Genomic DNA, 19,814 nt, shown 5'->3' with positions numbered 1-19,814 from the left:
TGTGGCACCACAACTCCCAGACAGCACACCCGCTGTCTTGGGTTATATTCGACTCCGATCTCTCCTTTACTCCCTACATCCAATCTCTTGCCCGAACAGGTCACCAGCATCTCAAGAACTTCGCAAGAATCCACCCTTTTTTTTACCATGGACACACTAAAACACTCACTATTGCCCTCACCCACTCTTGGCTTGATTAAGGCAATTTGCTGATGATCGGCCTTCCCCGCGCCAGACTCTCCCCTATCCAATCCATCCCGATTACGGCAGCCAGGCTCATCTTCTTGTCCAGCCGCTACTCAAACACCTCTGCCTTGTGCCAGTCACTGCACTGGCTGCACATCAAATACAGAATTCACTGTCCTAATCCACAAAGCTCTCCACAGCACAGCCCTACATTGCTTCCCTCATCTCAATCCACCACCTAGCCCAGGCCTTCCGCTCACGAAATCAGATTAAGTGCCCCTTTAACTTGAACCCCTCAAATGCTACCTCCAAGATTTCTCCAGAGCAGCACCAGTCCTTTGGAATGCTCTACTTAAGACTATCCGGGCAATCCCTGACACACAAAACTTCACAAAGCTCTAAAAACGCACCTCTTCAGTGAGGCATACCTCATCTCCTAAACCAAACCCTTCTGTACTCCGCCTGATAACATGCTCCCTGTCCTACCGACTGCAATCCCTGCTAACCGCAATCAACCACCCCCTGCGGTCATACCGATTCAGCCACTATATAGCTAAAGGCCCCTTTTAAACACAACGGTTTTCGCTCAAAGTCATTTTTTGAGCGATAATCGTTGTGTCTAACTGCAGTGACATTGTGCACTTTTCGTTTAGGAATCGCTGATCAGTAATCGGTTATCAGGAATTTACAGCGGGAAACAGCCGATACTATTGTTTCAGCTGTATTCTGCTTCCTGAAGACAGGCGGGGTATAAAGATGAAGCTGTGTTCTTCATCCCCTGCTCGGAGCGCTCTGAACAGAGAACAGCTGGATGTAAAAGACTAGTGGCCCCACTTGTCTTCTGCATCCCCTGCTCGGAGCGCAAAGTGATCGCTCAACATTTGAGCGATCACCTTGCACTGTAAAAGCACACAACGATTATCGCTCAAAAGATTTGTTGAGTGATAATCGTTGTGTCTAAACCAGGCTTTAGGTCTGACTGTTGTCTATGTGTATAGCATCCACACCTCCAGCCTCTTTACCTTCTGTATCACCCCATTATTTGTAGCATGCAAGCTCGTTGGAGCAGGACCCTCACCCCTACAGTTTCCTTCAATTGATTACTACATGTAACTGTGGTTTTGTTTTCGTTTCCCCGTGTTGTAAGCGCTGCGGAATATCTTGGCGCTATATAAAGATTATTATTACTACTTTGCACTTTTTTAGCTATTTAGCATTTGGTCTATCTTGATCTAGTGGGAGGTTATATATCCTGCCTCCCTATCTGTGTCCTACTAATATTTTGGCAAGTGAATTTGGCCATACGTTTCTGTGATTTTGTAAATTTTTCCGTTTTCCTGTGATTTAGTAATACAAAGTTTGAAATCTGCATCACAATCCGCACCATTTAGGTGAGTATTTAGTCAATGCGGATTTTCGACAATATATAACCCAAACATAGGGTGTGTAAAGGCACCCTCAGGTTATATTGATTTTTTCAGCATGGAATTCACCTGTAAAAAACAGAATTCTCAAGGCAGTTTCTGTGTAAAGTGATATATCACTTTTTTCCTAAAAGAGGATTTGAAATCCACGTGTGGAAAAAACCCACGCCGTATAGAGTACACTGCATATTTCCGTTAAATGCAATAGGATGCAGGTTTTCCATGGAACCTGCGTCAAATATCTGCCATGCTCATGCAGCTCAGGGATCATTACAATGTACCTGCGACTCTCCTGTTCTTCTGCAGGTGACTATGTTTTTAGAATTACCAAAGAGAAGACAATCTCAGATCTCGAGTAGAAGCATGGGCCCCTAGGGGAAATGCAAATCACACAAATGATTTCTAATGTATTCAAAGTTGCTTGTTGTTTATATATCATAAGTGACATCACTGGAAAAGTATATTCCTCCAAAACTAACAAGAATACATGATAGGCTAAAACCAAAATGTTTAACATAAGTTCACACCTTTTAAGGTGTGACTATGGCCGCCTGCAGATAGGCGGAAATTCCGCAGCGGGATTTCCTGCGGAATTTCCACCCCTGGAAGCTGCCATAGGATTGCGTTAACAAACGCAATTCTATGCAGACGGCCGTGCAAAATCTCGTGCGGCAAACAAATCGTGGCATGCTCTATTCCTGTGCAGGGCGGCACGTGAAAGAGCTGGGGGCCGCGGGAGCAGGTGAGTGTCACGCTGCTCTCTGCAGACGCTCGGGTCAAGTCCCGCTGCGAGAATTCTCGCAGCCGGATCCGACCCGGCTGTCTGCAGGCGGCCTATAACAGACAAAGAAAACGTTATTATTTCTTTAGGAAGGAATGCAAGGGAGGGGGTCTGCAGGACTAGTTTATCTCTGTTCCATACACTCACTGGTATATAGAAATTATATTTAACCCCTTCACTACTTAGCAGGATGCTATATCTTTCTAATGTACAATCTAATAGCAAAAACAATTAACTGATATACTGATCTACAATTTTCTTTACATATGTGACCAAAAGGAAGCAGACACGAGGAAAACTGAGACAAGGTGATGGAAATCACAGAAAATTTACTCAGAAAAACTATTTCTCTCAACAATAAAAAATTTCAAGGTGTAAACATCATCTCTGAAAAAGTAGAGGACACAACGTGTGTAAAACAAGATGGTGGCAAATCATTCTCCGCTCATTTCCTGCATTTTGGTGCATAATGTTTTCAGACACTGGCGGACATCCTCCAAGCCACGGTAAACGCACTTTAGGCCCCGAGGGATGTTCCGACACGAGGTGAGGTCCACATGTGTAAGTGCTGGACAGCTGGACAGTATGTGCCTGTGCAAAGAACACAGTGTAAGCGCAGGATATGGCGGTACTGTATAAAACACAATAGGACAGTCATCACCTGACGGCAGCGGCTGTGACTTTAGTTCCCGAGAGGTTGAGAGACTGCAACGTGTCATTGGTTCCATTTCTTGAAAGGATTTCCAGGCCTTGGCTCATGTCACTCTCACTGTAGCGCTGCGCAGTCAGGTCCAGCTCCTGCAGGCTGTGCTGCCATCGTCTAGTCAATAAACCGCAGCCATCGGAGGGCAGGGTAACCCATACTGAGGAGCAGTGTATACCCAGGTAAAGGCACTCGAGATCTGCATGGATATAAGAAGAGATGCCATGGTCGGCTGCAGTGAATGTGGAATATACCGCGCCCACTGTCACTAGTGGGTACGTGTGCCTGTATTCAACATAAGCATACAGCTTGTGGAGCAAAAATATTAACCTCAGGCTATGAAGATGAGTGTCATGGGATTGCCACCAACACAGTGCCCATGGGGTAGTTTGGTGGTGGGTGGCAATGAATGCATTAACTACTTAATAACCAATCAGTTCTAAGGCAGTGTGGGTAATTATTGTAATCTATTCACAGTGCCACTTTACAGTCATCTTGCAGCTTTCCTTCCTGAGACTGTAAGCTCTTTGAGGCAATGTTAAGGCCCATTTACACACACAGACAATCTTTCAAAAGATTGAAAGATCAGAGATTGTTTTGGATAAAGTACTAATAGGCACTAATTGCTATTAGTACTTTATCAGCTTCATTTGCATGCAAATGAGCTTCTGTGAGCTGTTGTAGAACTCAGTAGGAGATCTGAGCTCTGTAATTAGCTCCATTGTTCAGCCAGGGGCGGCTAAGAGAAAACAATGTAATCTCTAGCTCCCCATGGAAAATTCAGTACCATAGATAGCAGACACGGGGTGTGGTCCTGCTTATCAGCTGTTCTGCCAAAGGATGGTTTTCAAGTAGAACTGAAAACTGTTGTTCGGCAGAAAACTGAAAGATGGTAAACACAACAATTATCGCTCAATAGATGGCTTTTGAGCAAATTTTGAGAGATATCATTGTGTCTAAATGGGCCTTTACTCCGTCCTGACATCTAAGTGTAGTATAATAATGATGGGTATAGAGTAAAGACCCCCGTAGATAATATAGAAGCCCCCCTTACCTGGGCACGGTAAGACACTGATACACTCTGGGGTGAGCATGTAGGAGCCACGCAGGTCCAGTATTTTCAGCTGGGTGCAGTCTCTCAACAGTCTCTTACACATGCTGTCATGAATACTGGAATCGGTGCAGGTGGCTATACACAGCTCCTGGAGACATCTAAATCCAAGACCACCCGTAGATGAGGAGAACTTGGAGGTCAGAGAGAAGTAGACATTGAGCAGCCGCAACACCTGAGAGCAGAGAGGACACAGAGGTGAGGAGGGGGAGGACTGTTACGATTTGTGGGATACACCCTGTTCTCATTCACCTCCAACTTTGGACATGCCGCCTGGAGACCCTCGACAGGCAGACGCAGCTTTGTCTCTCTCTCCTTTATCAAGATATTCACATCCAGGACCCGCAATTCAGGGCAGGAGCCACGCTGAGACATTGGAGAAACATCATCAATAATACAGATGGCCCAGGGGATGAGGATGGGAGTGATGGTTCTCTAGATAACTGGTCTCACCGCAAGCAGGTTTATGATGTTATTGGTCTGCGAGCTGTAAGATAGGTATAAGCATCGAAGACTGGCACCACGCACCCGCAAGAAAGGTGATACAGCGTTACCGCACACCTGTGGAGACAGTCACATGTCACAACCGCTGGGGCAGAGTGCCACACACCCCACAGCACCAACCTGAGAGTCTTGTAGATTGAGGGTGGTCAGTTGTGGGCAGCACTCGCCCACAGACACCAGCGCGTCCGCTGTCACTTTACTACAGTGAGACAGTGTCAGAGAAGTCAGCAACGGGCAGAAGGAGGAGAGACTCTGCAAGAGACAGACAATAAGAGTGAGGGACATGTGGCGGCGGTAAGAGACAGAGTGAGAGATAGAGCACAGGTAAAAGAGTAAAAGACAGAAAGAGAGAGAGACAGGTGATGTGTTTAAGGGCTCACTCACACGGGTGTATGTGGCGTACGTATTTTTTAAGCATGTAGCAAGCAGTATACACAGCAAATATGCATGTAACTTGTGTATCTGCTGCGCATGTTAAATACCCATAGCCAATACTGACGCAGAATATGCACCAAAATAGGACAAGCTGCATTTTTCCCCCCCAAGTACGTGAAAAGAAAATGCAGGTGTAGGTGGCCCAATAGAAATCACTGGGCTTTTAGCAGTGCTTAATATATGGGCCACATACGCCCATGTGAGTGAGCGCTAAGAGACATACAGTAACATATACAGAATTAGTGACGGCATGTGGTGTGCCAGTGATGGGGGCCGCAGTCATTACCTCAAGAACTAGTGGGACGTTATCATTCCAGTGATGCAGGGAGAAGTCCAAGACCTGAGAGAGTCTGAAAGAGGAGAATCATTATCAGGACACAACATATCCTCTGTGCTGCTGTGAGCAAGAGCCATAATGATGAGGTCCTTCTCATTCCAGTATATCATCATTATAGGAAAGCCATACCAATTATATTATGTATTACGCACACATAAGTTGGGACCACTGATATCTATGGTGAGCCCTATTCATCCATATACACCCCATCTGCTGACACCTGGAACATTACAGGATAGCTCTATGTATGGCTATAGGAGAAAGTAAGTGAACCCTTGGAATTTTCTGGATTTCTTTTTTTTAAATCAATTTTTATTAGCTTTTATTATTAGTTCCATACATTGAAAAATTGTATAAAATGAGCAAAAAAGACAATGTTGTCTTTACTAACATAAATTCTAGAACATATCAAAGTACGTGACTACAATTTCAGGGGATGTGTTTCTGGATAAGGCTAGAGTTGTCTAAAGATCCCTACAGATAGTCTTACAATTAACGAACTACTTAGAACTATGAGATTCTCTACCTCCAGTAATAATCGCATTCCCACTTAACTTAAGGTACAGCGCGTTGGGTACAGGCATTAAAGGAGATGTCTCGAGGAAGCAGTGATTTTTTTTTTTTGCCCAGTCCCCCTAATTAAACATACATTACTAATTACCCCTGTAAATTACTTTCCTAGCTGGTTTGTACTTACCGTTCCAGCAACTTATAAAAGTTTCCCCAAGATGGCCGCCGGCTCTTTCCCCGTCGCTCGCTGCAGCCCGACCTGCGCGCTCCCGAGACGCTGCCAGCTGTGTCTCCATGGCAACCGGACGCCCCGCAGCCGCCGACCAGACGCCCCGCAGCCGCCGACCAGACGCCCCGCAGCCGCCGACCAGACGCCCCGCAGCCGCCGACCAGTCACCCACCGCCAGGCAGCAGGTAACCGGCGCTAGCCCCCGGCTCCCCAGCGCTACGCTCCCGGCTCCCCAGCGCTAGACCCTCAGCCCAGGTGAAGGCCCCGGAGCCCAGCGCTAGGTTCCGGAGCCCAGCGCTAGGTTCCGGAGCCCAGCGCTAGGTTCCGGAGCCCAGGTGAAGGCCCCGGAGCCCAGCGCTGGGCTCCGGGGCCTTCACCTGTCAGTGAACATCACCCCCGACCCATCACTTCCCCCCCTGGCCCAGCGCTAGTTCCCCCGGCCTAGCGACAGCCCCCCCCCCGGCCTAGCGACAGCCCCCCCCCCCGGCCTAGCGACAGCCCCCCCCGGCCTAGCGACAGCCCCCCCATCGCAGCGACAGCGACGACAGCCCCCCCCGGCGCAGCGACAGCCCCCCCGGCCCATCACTTACCTGGACGGCAGGACAGCTGGGCGGCTTCTCCGGACAGCTGGGCGGCTCTGCACCTTCCTCTAACAGAGGATGGTACAGAATGGCCGCTCCAGCGCGCTCCCGAGCAGTGACAGCTCATCTGCGCATGCGCAGAAGAGCTGCAGCGGGGAGCACAGTGAAGCAGCTCGTGCTGAAAGGAGAAGACCGGACTGCGCAAGCGCGTCTAAAAAAGCAAGCTGCCGGCGAATTTAGACGGAACCATGGAGACGAGGACGCTAGCAACGGAGCAGGTAAGTGGAATAACTTCTGTATGGCTCATATTTAATGCACGATGTATATTACAAAGTGCATTAATATGGCCATACGGAAGTGTATAACCCCACTTGGTTTCGCGAGACCACCCCTTTAACTAACACTTATAACACATGGTATAGAGACAAGGGAGCAGGGAGGGTGGGGGAATCGCGGGTAAACGAACATGTGGGGGGGGGGGGGGGGAAGGGATTGAGGCAGGAAAGGGTGAGTTAAATTAGAGGCGGTATATCTTATGATACTTGCTCCGCATTTCCCATCCTTTTCACCGGTTCACCGCCCGTGGACTCACCGTGTTGATACCTGTACGAGAATACATTAGCATCTGCTTCCAATCCCCACAGGAGACTCAGACCAAGGCCTTCCAGGGGGTCCACATCTCCACAAACCCATCATGTCTATTGTTTGCCCACTTTTTTAAAGTAGGGGGGATTTTCTGGAGCCAGAGAAGAGGAATCAAGGCTTTTGCTGCATCTATCAGTAGTGCTGTTAGTTTATTTTTAAATGGGTGAAAGTTAGCTGTTGGTCTCCAGAGGAAGATGTCAGCTGTGAGGACAAGGTTAGGTGTAATGTTTTTGAGGACTCTCTCTACTTCTTTCCAGATGGAGGTGATGACTGGGCATTCCCACCAGATGTGTATATAAGAGCCTATATTGGCGTCGCATCTCCAGCATTTATTGTGGGGTGTCAATTTGTATGCGTATAACCATTGGGGGGTCCTGTACCATCTTACTAATAGTTTATAATGGCTTTCCTGAATTAGCACACAGGGGAAGAAGTCGAATGCCGTTTTCATAATAACTCTCGTTTCTTCTGGAGTGAGGGTAATATTCAGCTCTCTTTCCCATGATAGGAGAAAGGCTGATTTAATGGGGGTGACTGGGGCAATGAAACGTTTCTTTATTTTAGCTAACTTCCTCTGATCCGCTTCCTTCTCCCCCAGGGCTCCCTCGAAACTGGTCCTGGGTGTAGTTGATTTGTATGTTCTCTGAAATTTCTCTATAGTTTTCGTGATATGAGCTTTCTGTACAATAGAGAGGGTGCTGGGGGAGGAGAGCCTCCAGTATCTGAGCGTTTTTTATGAGCATGGGCTTGTAGATCCCCCACTATTGTTCCCTTAAATTTTTTTCATACATTGGATGACATCGGATCTGAAGGAGTATTTATTGATTTACATAGTGCGTGCAGGGGCATTGCTGGGAATTTTCTGGATTTCTGCACAGATTATTAATAAAATGTGGTCCGATTGTGTTTGTCTAACTGTCACTTGGATAAAATATAACATACAGATAATTGTACCGTTCATCACCCACAGTGCGGGAATAAAGTGAACCTTTGAACTTATATGGAACTTGTCATGGTGCTGATAGGGGATGTGACAAGAAGATGGGTGTTTTTTTTTTTTATACTAACCCCCAGCTCTCTGGTTCCTGTTATGTTACCTGCCAAATATTGCGTGCCACAGGGAAATCTCTTTACGGATGACCGGGCGCATGCTCTCACATAGGCTTGTATGGGAGAGTGCCTGCACAGCAATCTGAAAGGAGTCAGATATCTGCGCTGTGCAGCAAATACAAGAAAGGGTTTGCCAGCAGCACAACCTAGAAGCTGCTTACAGCGAGGCAGCTATAATGTTCAGCCACAACGGTGCATGATTCTTGGCGGGTGACAGCTCAGGACCAGGGACCGGGCAAGTACTTAAAATACATCACCCACCTTCCTGCCACCTCCTCTAACGAAACCATAACTTAGTTTATGGTGCTGTAGGAAAGCGACAGGTTCCCTTTAATAACTTGTAGATCCCTCCTTAGCAGCAAATCACCTCCATCAAGCATTTCCAGGAACTGCAACTATGATTTACACAACGCTGAGGAGGAATTTTGGACCTTACTTTCCTGCTAATGGTGTTCCACTTCATCAGTATTTCTAGGATGTCTGGTGTACCACAGCGCTCTTCAGGTCATGCCACAGCATTTCCGTAGGGTTAAGGTCAGGACTCTAACTTGGGCATTCCAGAACAAACAAAATCTTTTTCATCACTCCTTAGTGTGATTATTTCTGTGCTTTGGGTGATTGTTTTGTTTCATCACCCAAAGCCTCTTCAGCTTCAGGTCATAGACTTCTCCCTTACATTTACCTGTAAGATGTTCTGATCCACCTTAGAGGTCATTGTTCCCTCAGTGAACACAAGGTGTCCAAGGTCCTAAGGAGCAAAGCAGACCCAAACTTTGATGTCCACTGACTGACCAAAGCTGAAACCCTGATGGCTCCACCACCACGCTTCACAGTTGTATGTGGTTTTGGTCTGCAGTGTTCTCTTTCCTCCAGACACGGTGTTGTGTATTTGTACTATAAACTTCCACTACTGCCTCGTCAGTCCGTAGGACATTTTCCAGAAGCATTGTGTGAAATCCAGGTGGTGTTGGGTAAACCTGATATGAGCCACAACGTTATTTTTGCCAGCAGTGGCTTCTTTCGTGGTGTCTTTCCATAAACACCATTCTTAATCAGTGTTTCTCTAAAAGTGGACACAAAAACAGAGCTTTCTGCAATCTGTATATAGTCTTCTGTAGGTCTTGTGTCATTACCCTCAAGTGCTTTCTTACATTTTTCTGGATTGCCCGTAGTGTTCTTGGGGTGACAACAGTACGCTCCTGAGAAGAGTAGAATAGTCCTAAAAGTTCTCCAGCTGTTGATAACCACCATGGATTGATGTTCACCCAGCTCTTTAGGTTCTGTAGCCTTTTCCAGCTTCATCTATCGCTATAACACGTCTTTTGAAAGTAGCTTACATCAAAGCACGGTTCACACTAATTAGTCATTGAGAAGATCACATCTGTCAGTAACCAGGCCTTTATTTAATAGGTAAAATACCTGTGAACTCATACTTCCAATCTCATCTCTTTTAAAGTTTTGGTCATCGGTACTTAAGGACATATCGAAGCTTGAGTGGATTTAAAGACAGGCAACTAATAAATGGAATGGGTGGATTACAATACCCAGAGGGGGTTATCAAAATTTGGGTTAATCGGTTTAGAAAAAAAAAAGAAGAAGACGGCTGAGTGGTCACCCAATATCTACGTATCTGTAGATCTATTAGGGGACAATACAAACATCTATCCCACCATATATTTGGTCCAAAGATTATGACTGTAAGAAGGGGGCATCCTCTACATTTAGAGGAAGGAAGGTTTCTACACCAACATAGAAGGGGGTTCTTTACTGTAAGAGTAGCAAGACTATGGAACTCTGAGGACGTTGTGATGGCGAACTCACTAAAACAGTACAAGAGGGGCCTGGACAGCTTTCTTGAGTGTAACAATATTACATGTAATAGTCACTGATTACTTCAGAGGGGTCGGTGATCCTGGGATTATTCTGATTGTTGGATTTGTAGTCGGAAAGGAATTTTCCCCCTAAAACGAGGGAAATTAGCTTCTATCTCTTTTTTGGCTTCCTCTAGGTCAACATTGTGGGATAATAAGTTTTTGTCAGCCTTACACACCATGTTACTAAATTGAAGTACCTTTACCAATTAGCTCTCAGAGAAGTCATTAACACAGCCCTGCACTGTGGCTGATGAAAGGTACAAATATGTGTGTGTTATTACTTACATTGTGTCTGTCTATAATTGTGACTTAACATACAATCAGACACATTTTATTAGTAATCAATGCAGAAATACAGGTAATGCCAGAGGGCTCACTTACTTTTTCTTGTAACTATCTATATACATACCCCATGTACTGTATTGGGACCACTGACCTTTGTGATAACTTTAGAGGATAGCCGTATATAACCCACCTCTCTTGTATTACAGCCTTTATGGTCTTCTTGATCTTGTCTTTGATTTTGGGTGGGCACTTCTTGTTTGGGATCTTCCAGCAGTGGCTCACTGAAACTCGCTGCCACAGGTCCGGGCTAGAGGCCACTTGACGCCAGAGACGACACACCTGTGCCAGCCTGGTAATGACATCGGACAGTAAACTATAGAAGGGATTATTATGGGTGGGAAGGTGATACTAGGAATACGTATAGTGCCGTATGCATGGGGGTTCTACACATGGAAGGGACGCAGCATAATGAGCTCATCTTGAGAAGACATATACAAAACCAAAAATATAGACAGATTAGGCTAGAAATATAATTAGCCTCAGATGAGGTGATGGGATCCTTATAAATGGCCACTCCTTTCTCTAATAGGTGGTAACAGGCTGTTTTTTCAGGATCTCTGTTTGCTGTCAGTGATGGGAACACTCTGCAGGCCAGAAAACTGCTTGGACTGGAACACTGTAGCCATCAGCTGTGAGACTTATTACTTCAGGACTGCTTATTGGCCTGTGTTCTCATTCTCTGACAGAAACCAGAGGCTTTCAGAATACCAAGGACCCTAAAGACCCCCTCCACCATCAGCATGACACATCACGCACAGGTGAACTCACCTGCAGAGGGTGGGCACTGCTCCCTCACTATCCACCACCAGCTGGAAGATCTTGTGGATGATCTCGTGTGGCATCGCGCTGCCCCAGCCCCAGTCTGTGGTGATGGAGGGATGGGTGACCTTTGTTTTGCACACTCTCTTCACCACGCTGTTGGTTTCCTCCGTGTCGGTTTCCTCCGTGTCGGTTTCATCCGTGTCAGGGAGAATGAGGAATAGCATGTCCTTATATCTGTGCTCGATATAATGTTCTTGCCCCTGCTGGGTACTGCGCCTCCTACCCGTTTTCTTGTCTCGCTCGTCTGTGCAGCGTCCTCGAGAGCTGCATGATGCCATCTGTGGAGAATAAACATAAGGTGAGAAGAATGGGCACAGACGCCACTTATAAGTGTCCTCTACAGATCACCTGCAGCACGATTACACTGCAAGTTATCAGGCCCCACCTGTAGTGTCAGTACAACCAGCTGCCCCTACAGCAACACAGGAAGTCCTGGAGGAAAGAGCACAAATGGCTCTAGGAGAGGCAGTGGGGGCTCAGTTATATCGTTTTCCTCCATAAAATCCCCACTAGGAGACAGGGCTCACCACAGGGCCAGGAGCCATATGGACCAGGAAAGAGGAGGGATGTGGATAGAGTGCTCCACGGCCAGGAGAAAGGAGTAATGTTAACAGACTGCTTCGGAATCAGGATAGAAAAAACTATGTGGACAGAGCGCTCTGGGGGTCAGGAGAGAGGAGGGATGTGGACAGAGCGCTCTGGGGGGTCAGGAGAGAGGAGGGATGTGGACCGAGCGCTCTGGGGGTCAGGAGAGAGGAGGGATGTGGACCGAGCGCTCTGGGGGTCAGGAGAAAGGAGGGATGTGCACAGAGCGCTCTGGGGGTCAGGAGAAAGGAGGGATGTGCACAGAGCGCTCTGGGGGTCAGGAGAGAGGAGGGATGCGGACAGAGCGCACTGGGGGTCAGGAGAGAGGAGGGATGCGGACAGAGCGCTCTGGGGGTCAGGAGAGAGGAGGGATGCGGATAGAGCGCTCTGGGGTCAGGAGAGAGGAGGGATGCGGACAGAGCGCTCTGGGGGTCAGGAGAGAGGAGGGATGTGGACCGAGCGCTCTGGGGGTCAGGAGAGAGGAGGGATGTGGACCAAGCGCTCTGGGGGTCAGGAGAGAGGAGGGATGTGGACCGAGCGCTCTGGGGGTCAGGAGAGAGGAGGGATGTGGACCGAGCGCTCTGGGGTCAGGAGAGAGGAGGGATGTGGACCGAGCGCTCTGGGGGTCAGGAGAAAGGAGGGATGTGGACAAAGCGCTCTGGGGGTCAGGAGAGAGGAGGGATGTGGACAGAGCGCTCTGGGGGTCAGGAGAGAGGAGGGATGTGGACAGAGCGCTCAGGGGGTCAGGAGAGAGGAGGGATGTGGACAGAGCGCTCTAGGGGTCAGGAGAGAGGAAGGATGTGGACAAAGCGCTCTGGGGTTCAGGAGAGAGGAGGGATGTGGACAGAGCGCTCTGGGGGTCAGGAGAGAGGAGGGATGTGGACAGAGCGCTCTGGGGGTCAGGAGAGAGGAGGGATGTGGACAAGGCGCTCTGCGGGTCATGAGAGAGGAGGGATGTGGAGAAGGCGCTCTTGGCTTCAGGAGAGAAGAGGGATGTGGACAAGGCGCTCTGGGGGTCAGGAGAGAGGATGGATGTGGACAAGGCGCTCGGGGGGTCAGGAGAGAGGAGGGATGTGGACAAGGCGCTCTGGGGGTCAGGAGAGAGGAGGGATGTGGATAAGGCGCTCTGGGGGTCAGGAGAGAGGAGGGATGTTGACAAAGCGCTCTGGGGGTCAGGAGAGAGGAGGGATGTGGACAAAGCGCTCTGAGAGTCAGGAGAGAGGAGGGATGTGGACAAAGCGCTCTGGGGGTCAGGAGAGAGGAGGGATGTGGACAAAGCGCTCTGGGGGTCAGGAGAGAGGAGGGATGTGGACAAAGCGCTCTGGGGGTCAGGAGAGAGGAGGGATGTGGACAAAGCGCTCTGGGGGGCAGGAGAGAGGAGGGATGTGGACAAAGCGCTCTGGGGGTCAGGAGAGAAGAGGGATGCAGACAAAGCGCTCTGGGGGTCAGGAGAGAGGAGGGATGCGGACAAAGCGCTCTGGGGGGCAGGAGAGAGGAGGGATGCGGACAAAGCGCTCTGGGGGGCAGGAGAGAGGAGGGATGTGGACAAAGCGCTCTGGGGGGCAGGAGAGAGGAGGGATGCGGACTGAGCGCTCTGGGGGCCAGGAGAGAGGAGGGATGTGGACAAAGCGCTCTGGGGGGTCAGGAGAGAGGAGGGATGTGGACAAAGCGCTTTGGGGAGGTCAGGATAGAGGAGGGATGTGGATAAAGCGCTCTGGGGGTCAGGAGAGAGGAGGGATGTGGACAAAGCGCTCTGGGGGTCAGGAGAGAGGAGGGATGTGGACAAAGCGCTCTGGGGGTCAGGAGAGAAGAGGGATGCGGACAAAGCGCTCTGGGGGTCAGGAGTGAGGAGGGATGCGGACAAAGCGCTCTGGGGGGCAGGAGAGAGGAGGGATGCGGACAAAGCGCTCTGGGGGGCAGGAGAGAGGAGGGATGTGGACAAAGCGCTCTGGGGGGCAGGAGAGAGGAGGGATGCGGAGAAAGCGCTCTGGGGGGCAGGAGAGAGGAGGGATGTGGACAAAGCGCTCTGGGGGGCAGGAAAGAGGAGGGATGCGGAGAAAGCGCTCTGGGGGGCAGGAGAGAGGAGGGATGTGGACAAAGCGCTCTGGGGGGCAGGAGAGAGGAGGGATGTGGCAAAACGCTCGGGGGGGCAGGAGAGAGGAGGGATGTGGAGAGAGTTCTCCTGAGTTGGGAGAGATGGGGGATGTGGATAAAGTGCATCATACATAGGAGAGAAGGTGAGTGCAGCAGCGCTTTGTCTGGTGGTTAGGAGGGAAGGGGGATGTGGATAGACTGCTTCTGGCGGCAGGAGAGAAAGGTATGTAGATAGAGTGCTCTGAGGAGCAAAAAAGTGGGGAATATGGATAGAGTGTCTGTAGGCAGGAGATAGAGGAACACAGATTAAACGATTTGTGGGTAGGAGAGAGGAAGAATGTAGACAGCGTTCTGGGGTAAGGGGAGTGCTGCCAGGGCAGGAGAGAAGAGCTGATGTGGATAAATGATGGGTTTGACAGCAGCTGAAATATAGAAAGAAGCAGAGCAGTAGAATGACTGGAAACAGTGAGGGGTACAGAGGATTAATAGTCAGTTAACTGCTCGGATCATTTACATTGAGAGACAAGAGGGATCAGTGGGGATTGCTGGAGAATGCTGAGAATTGTGGTGCTGCTGAGGGTTAGAAAACAGATGATCAGGTGCTCCTGATGCGAGTTCCCCCCATGGCCTATAAAAGGCTCTCGAAGGCTCCTTGTGTATAGTGACCTCGTCTTCTGCTTGTGTAGAGCTTGTTGACCACTAGACGCCTATATGACGCAGAAAAGAGATGTCACCCGTTACCAGAGTCTGAGGGGGGCGCATTATTGGGATGTGAGAAGCTGGATGGTCGTATCCATGAATTGTTCCCCACCGACCGTTCTGATCAGACTGGTAGGAGGTGTTGGGACCAGCGCATATGTGAGGGCACACAAGGTGACTGGGCTCGAGACGCCCGACAGTCCACCAGTAGAGAGGACTGTCTGATTGTCTGACAAGCATAGGCAGCTCCAACTGGTGAGTTCTCCGCCATCCAGAGACAGGTGGCGCCATCGTTACAAGCCTCTGTGTCTGTCAGAGCCATTTCCAAGCCTGGCTGTAAGAATATTTGATCTCAGGACTCCCATTACATGTACGGCCTCTGACACCCACCGTCACCTCCGTTTGCAGTGATGTTGTGAACCATGAAACCAGACGCAACGGAGTGGACGACAAATCCAGGTTTAGTTTGGGTGCTGACGACTGGCAGGGTTTGTGTCCAGAGACCTTGGGGTTTTCTCCTTAATCCTGGATTTGCTGTGGAGCGGCACACTGCCTTCTACTGGTGTGATGGTCTGGGGGGGCCATCGCATACGACAGACAGTCACCCCCAGTAGTGGTACGAGGGACAATGACAGCTCAGCGATATGTTCAGGACATCCTGCAGCCACATGTGTTCCTCTCATGGCGGCTTCTAGCAGGATAATGCTCGGCTGTACATACAAGGGGGTAACAGGAATGTCCCCACAACATTGTCACACTTCTGTGGCTGCCTGGTCATCCGATTTACTGTCAATAGAACATGTTTGGGACCATCTGGGACACCAACTTGCACAGCCTACAAGTTTACACGATTTAGAGGCTCAGTTACAGTAAATGTGGACCAATATGCTGCAGGATACCATACAGAACCTGTATGCCTCCAAGCCCGCCAGTATCACATCTTGTATCTAAGCTAGAGGTGGTATGCAGTCCTTAAACACCCATGCGAGGGTGCACACTGTTGTACGAGATGTGAGTGTGCTGCATATTTGGAAGCCCAGATCCTAGATCTAAATTAGCATCTCGCAACACTGAGATCCACTGGCACCATGGAAAGGAGTTTGCTTCTCATTAAGCGGGCACTCGCTGGGGTAGATATGGGGGTGGATGTTAGTTTGGGAGAGCAGGATGAGCAGGCAGCTAGCTCGGTGACAGGAGGAGGGGTAGAGGGAGAAGATGCAGGGAGGCTAGTCCTGAACTGGCACAGCTCAACAAGTTTGTAAAGTTGGCAGATGAGGGGGGTGCCATTACATGGTTAGCACTCCTTCAGTACGACGTGCCCTCTGACCGCCAGGGAAATGACTGCTCCAGTAAGAAGGGGAATAGGAGCGTAGGGCAGGCTAGACGGGTACTGGGAGACAGAGTTCCTGGCGCTCAAGTTCAACACATCACGGATCGCGTTGACATATTACTGGGAGGACTGAGCGCTGCCTGTGATTAGCTGAGCACTCAGACAATCAAATACAGCCCTTCCAGCAGGCGGGGATTTAATTTAAAATCCCCGCCTCCTAAAAGAACTTCACTACACTGCCGGAGGACCAAGTGCTGGACGTGCCTGGGCCCCGACAGCGGTGGAGAGGTGAGTATTTTTTACACATTAGGGCTGATTTTTTAGGAAAGGGCTTATATTTAAAGCCTTTCCCCCAAAATCACTGCACACAGCCCATTGCAGCAGTGGTGGCCCCATTGAAAGCAATGGTGCACGGACCTCACTCAAGTATAAACCAACTTTAGGCTTATACTCAAGTCAACAAGGTTTCCCAGTTTTTGGGGGGGTAAAACTTGGTGCCTCGGCTTATACTCCAGTATATACGGTACCTTACCCAACTTGCACAGGACCCGACTAGGCGGACGGCCATTTTGGCCTTAATATTAACTAACAGACCTGACAGTATAACAAGGGTGCAGGTTGGGAGGCAGATGGGAAATAGTGACTATAATATAACACATTTCAAATTGTCTTTCAAGAGAAAGATTTTTAGGGGAGCAATGAAAATACTAAAACTTTAGGAACGCCAAGTTCGATCAGCTTAGTGATGCTCTTAACTTTATTGACTGGGATAATGTCCTCAAAAATAGCAGCAGAGACAATAAATGGGAAACGTTTAAAGACCTTCTAAATAGTTACTGGGAGCGGTTCATACCTTACACATATAAAAGACTTCAGGCTCATTTACACTGGACGAATGTCGGGCAAACAATGCCCAACACTCATCCATGTGTGTACTCGCTGCCATGCTGCTGCACAGGAGCAAGTATCGCTGGCTCACTCACAGAGCAGCCAGCAGGGGACCGAGATGGCTGGAGATTTCACTCCTCACTCTCCCCCGCCCCTCTGCATTCACTTTAGCAGTGGCTGTTTAATACTAAACTGCTGCTGTTTACACTGAATGATCATCGTTCAGCATTTTAAGCTGCAGAAAATGGCTGTACAACTCCGTATCAACATGGGTTTATGAAAGATAGCGCCTGTCAAATAAATCTGATCAGCTTCTACGAGGAGGTAAGTTCTAGACTGGACCTGGGAGAGTCACTGGATCTTGTTTATCTGGACTTTTCCAAAGCATTTGATACTGTGCCACCTAAAAATATGGTATATAAAATGAGAATGTTTGGTCTGGGTGAGAATGTGTGTAAGTGGGTAAGTAACTGGTCACTGACAGAAAGCAGAGGGTGGTTATAAATGGTACATACTCTGATTGGGTACTAGTGGGGTATCACAGGGGGCAGTACTGGGCTCTATTCTAATATAATGACCTGGTAGAAGGATTGGTGCATCTTGTCTCCACCAAAACAATAGGTGGAGACCTAGGATTATGCTAGGGAGGGTATAGGGTACACCCGCAGCTGCCGATTGGCTGGGCTCCTGTTTCGGCTGGCCGCTGTCCTCCTTTCTCCGCTGTCGTAATCCTGGCATGCAAGCTCCCCAATGCCCTCCTTTTTCAGCTGCAAGCGGCGTGCTTGGTAGCGGCGCTGTCTGCCTTCTGCCATGTAAGCTCCCCTCGGGGCTCCTTTAGCCGCTGCTAGCCACGTTGTTGCGGTCATAGAAGGCACGCCAGGCTGCCATCTGGTATTACTGAGTCTAGAAAAAAAGACGACTGAGGGGCGACCTAATAGCTATGTATAATATATCAGGGGACAATGCAGAGATCTCTCCCATCATCTATTCATACCCAGGACTGTAACAAGGGGCGCTCCCTACATCTATAGGAAAGAAGGTTTCTACACCAACATAGAAGGGGTTCTTTACTGTAAAAGCAGTGAGAACTCTCTGCCTGAGTACGAGGTGATGGCAAATTCAATGAAAGCCTTGAAGAGGGGCCTGGACATCTTTCTTGAGCGATGCAATATTACATGGTATAACACTGATTACTTCATAGGGGTCGGTGATCCGGGGAATATTCTGATTGCCAGATTGGAGTCTGAAAGGATTTGTTTTCCTAAAATGAGGAAAACTGGCTTCTATCTCATTGGAGTTTTTATGCCTTCCCCTGGATCAACACTGGGGGGTAATAGGCTGAACTGCATGGACATATGGCTTTTTTCAGAACATACTATATTAAAGGGGTCTACCCGCCTCTGCTAATGATGTGATAACAATACTCCGCTGTAGGAAGCGACTGTGAAACAGGCAGACTGCATTCTTCCGCAGCTTCCATATCCTCCCCGCTGTTATACGTGGAGTATAGAGCAGTCAGATCTCGGCTGGTCGGATTCCTGTCCCCTGCCGGCGACCCTGGTACATCCTATGCTGCGGACACTCGCCGTCGGTCATGTGCGGTACAGATTGTTTTTTACATCTTTTTTTCCCCGCAGAAGGGCCGCGGGTGGGGCGGCTAATATCCGCACTAAAAAAACATGCTACAACTTTATTTGTGCGAGCAGAAGTCACATTCGCTGTCCGTTCGTGTGAGGGTTCTATTGTTTCAATGTGTGCGGAACCCCGCTGACCATCCATGTGAGTGATAATAGCGGGTTCCACAATTCAAACCTGATTGCATGAGGCCGGCTACAGTGTGGGACTTGGGGACACAACCTGAAATACAGGACAGTGAGGAGGATAACAATCACATTACAGCCTCCGGGCTGGGACAGGGCACCGGATCCACGGGCGTAACTACAGGGGAGGCGGGTGCACCCGGGCCCAGGTCCCTTAGGGGGCCCCTAAGGCCTCTGTTCTCCATATATGGAGCCCAGTACTATGAATAAAGCATTATAGTTGGGGGCCCTGTTACAGGTTGTGCATTGGGGCCCAGGAGCTTCAAGTTACACTTCTGACTGGATCCCCTATGCCGCCGCGGGGACGGGGCATTGTATCCTCCGGGCTGCCGCGGGGACGGGGCATTGTATCCTCCGGGCTGCTGTAAGGACGGGGCATTGTATCCTCCGGGCTGCCGCGGGGACGGGGCATTGTATCCTCCGGGCTGCCGCGGGGACGGGGCATTGTATCCTCCGGGCTGCCGCGGGGACGGGGCATTGTATCCTCTGGGCTGCTGTGAGGACGCTGTGGTCAGGCTATAACTTCCTCAGGTATCACCGCGTATCGCAGCTCGGGTAGGGCTCCACACTCACCGCCCTTCGTGCAGTCGACGAAACCCGCGGGAATTATCTCACAGCGAGGACAAGGTACTATCAGGGGCGGGATCAGCCAATCACAGCGCGCGCTGTCGGCCACGTGGTGCTTGGAGAGGTGAGGCGACTGCAGCGTGCAGCGAGCTCTTCTGTCCCCGTTAGTGTCCCGTGTATATCTGTACTGCACACATCCCGCATCCTCTTCTATCCCGTGTATATCCGTACCGT

At 49.5% G+C, this 19,814-nt stretch overlaps 1 protein-coding gene across 1 annotated transcript; it reads right to left on the bottom strand.

The window, feature by feature from the left end:
* Positions 1–2,703: 2,703 nt before the first annotated feature.
* Positions 2,704–19,642, bottom strand: LOC136578815 (F-box/LRR-repeat protein 6-like). The gene is made up of 10 exons (XM_066578988.1): positions 19,587–19,642; positions 11,544–11,875; positions 10,906–11,064; positions 5,431–5,494; positions 4,830–4,961; positions 4,659–4,766; positions 4,458–4,571; positions 4,149–4,380; positions 3,053–3,293; positions 2,704–2,982 (listed from the first exon to the last, which is right to left on the bottom strand). Exons 2-10 carry the CDS (start codon positions 11,873–11,875, stop codon positions 2,826–2,828), a joined length of 1,539 nt encoding a protein of 512 aa, XP_066435085.1. The 5' UTR covers positions 19,587–19,642; the 3' UTR covers positions 2,704–2,825.
* Between the last annotated feature and the right edge of the window lie 172 nt (positions 19,643–19,814).

This window comes from Eleutherodactylus coqui, chromosome 9 (genome assembly GCF_035609145.1).
Source record: "Eleutherodactylus coqui strain aEleCoq1 chromosome 9, aEleCoq1.hap1, whole genome shotgun sequence".
In the NCBI taxonomy this organism is placed as follows: Eukaryota; Metazoa; Chordata; class Amphibia; order Anura; family Eleutherodactylidae; genus Eleutherodactylus; species Eleutherodactylus coqui.
This window is presented reverse-complemented; position numbering and strand designations above follow the sequence as displayed.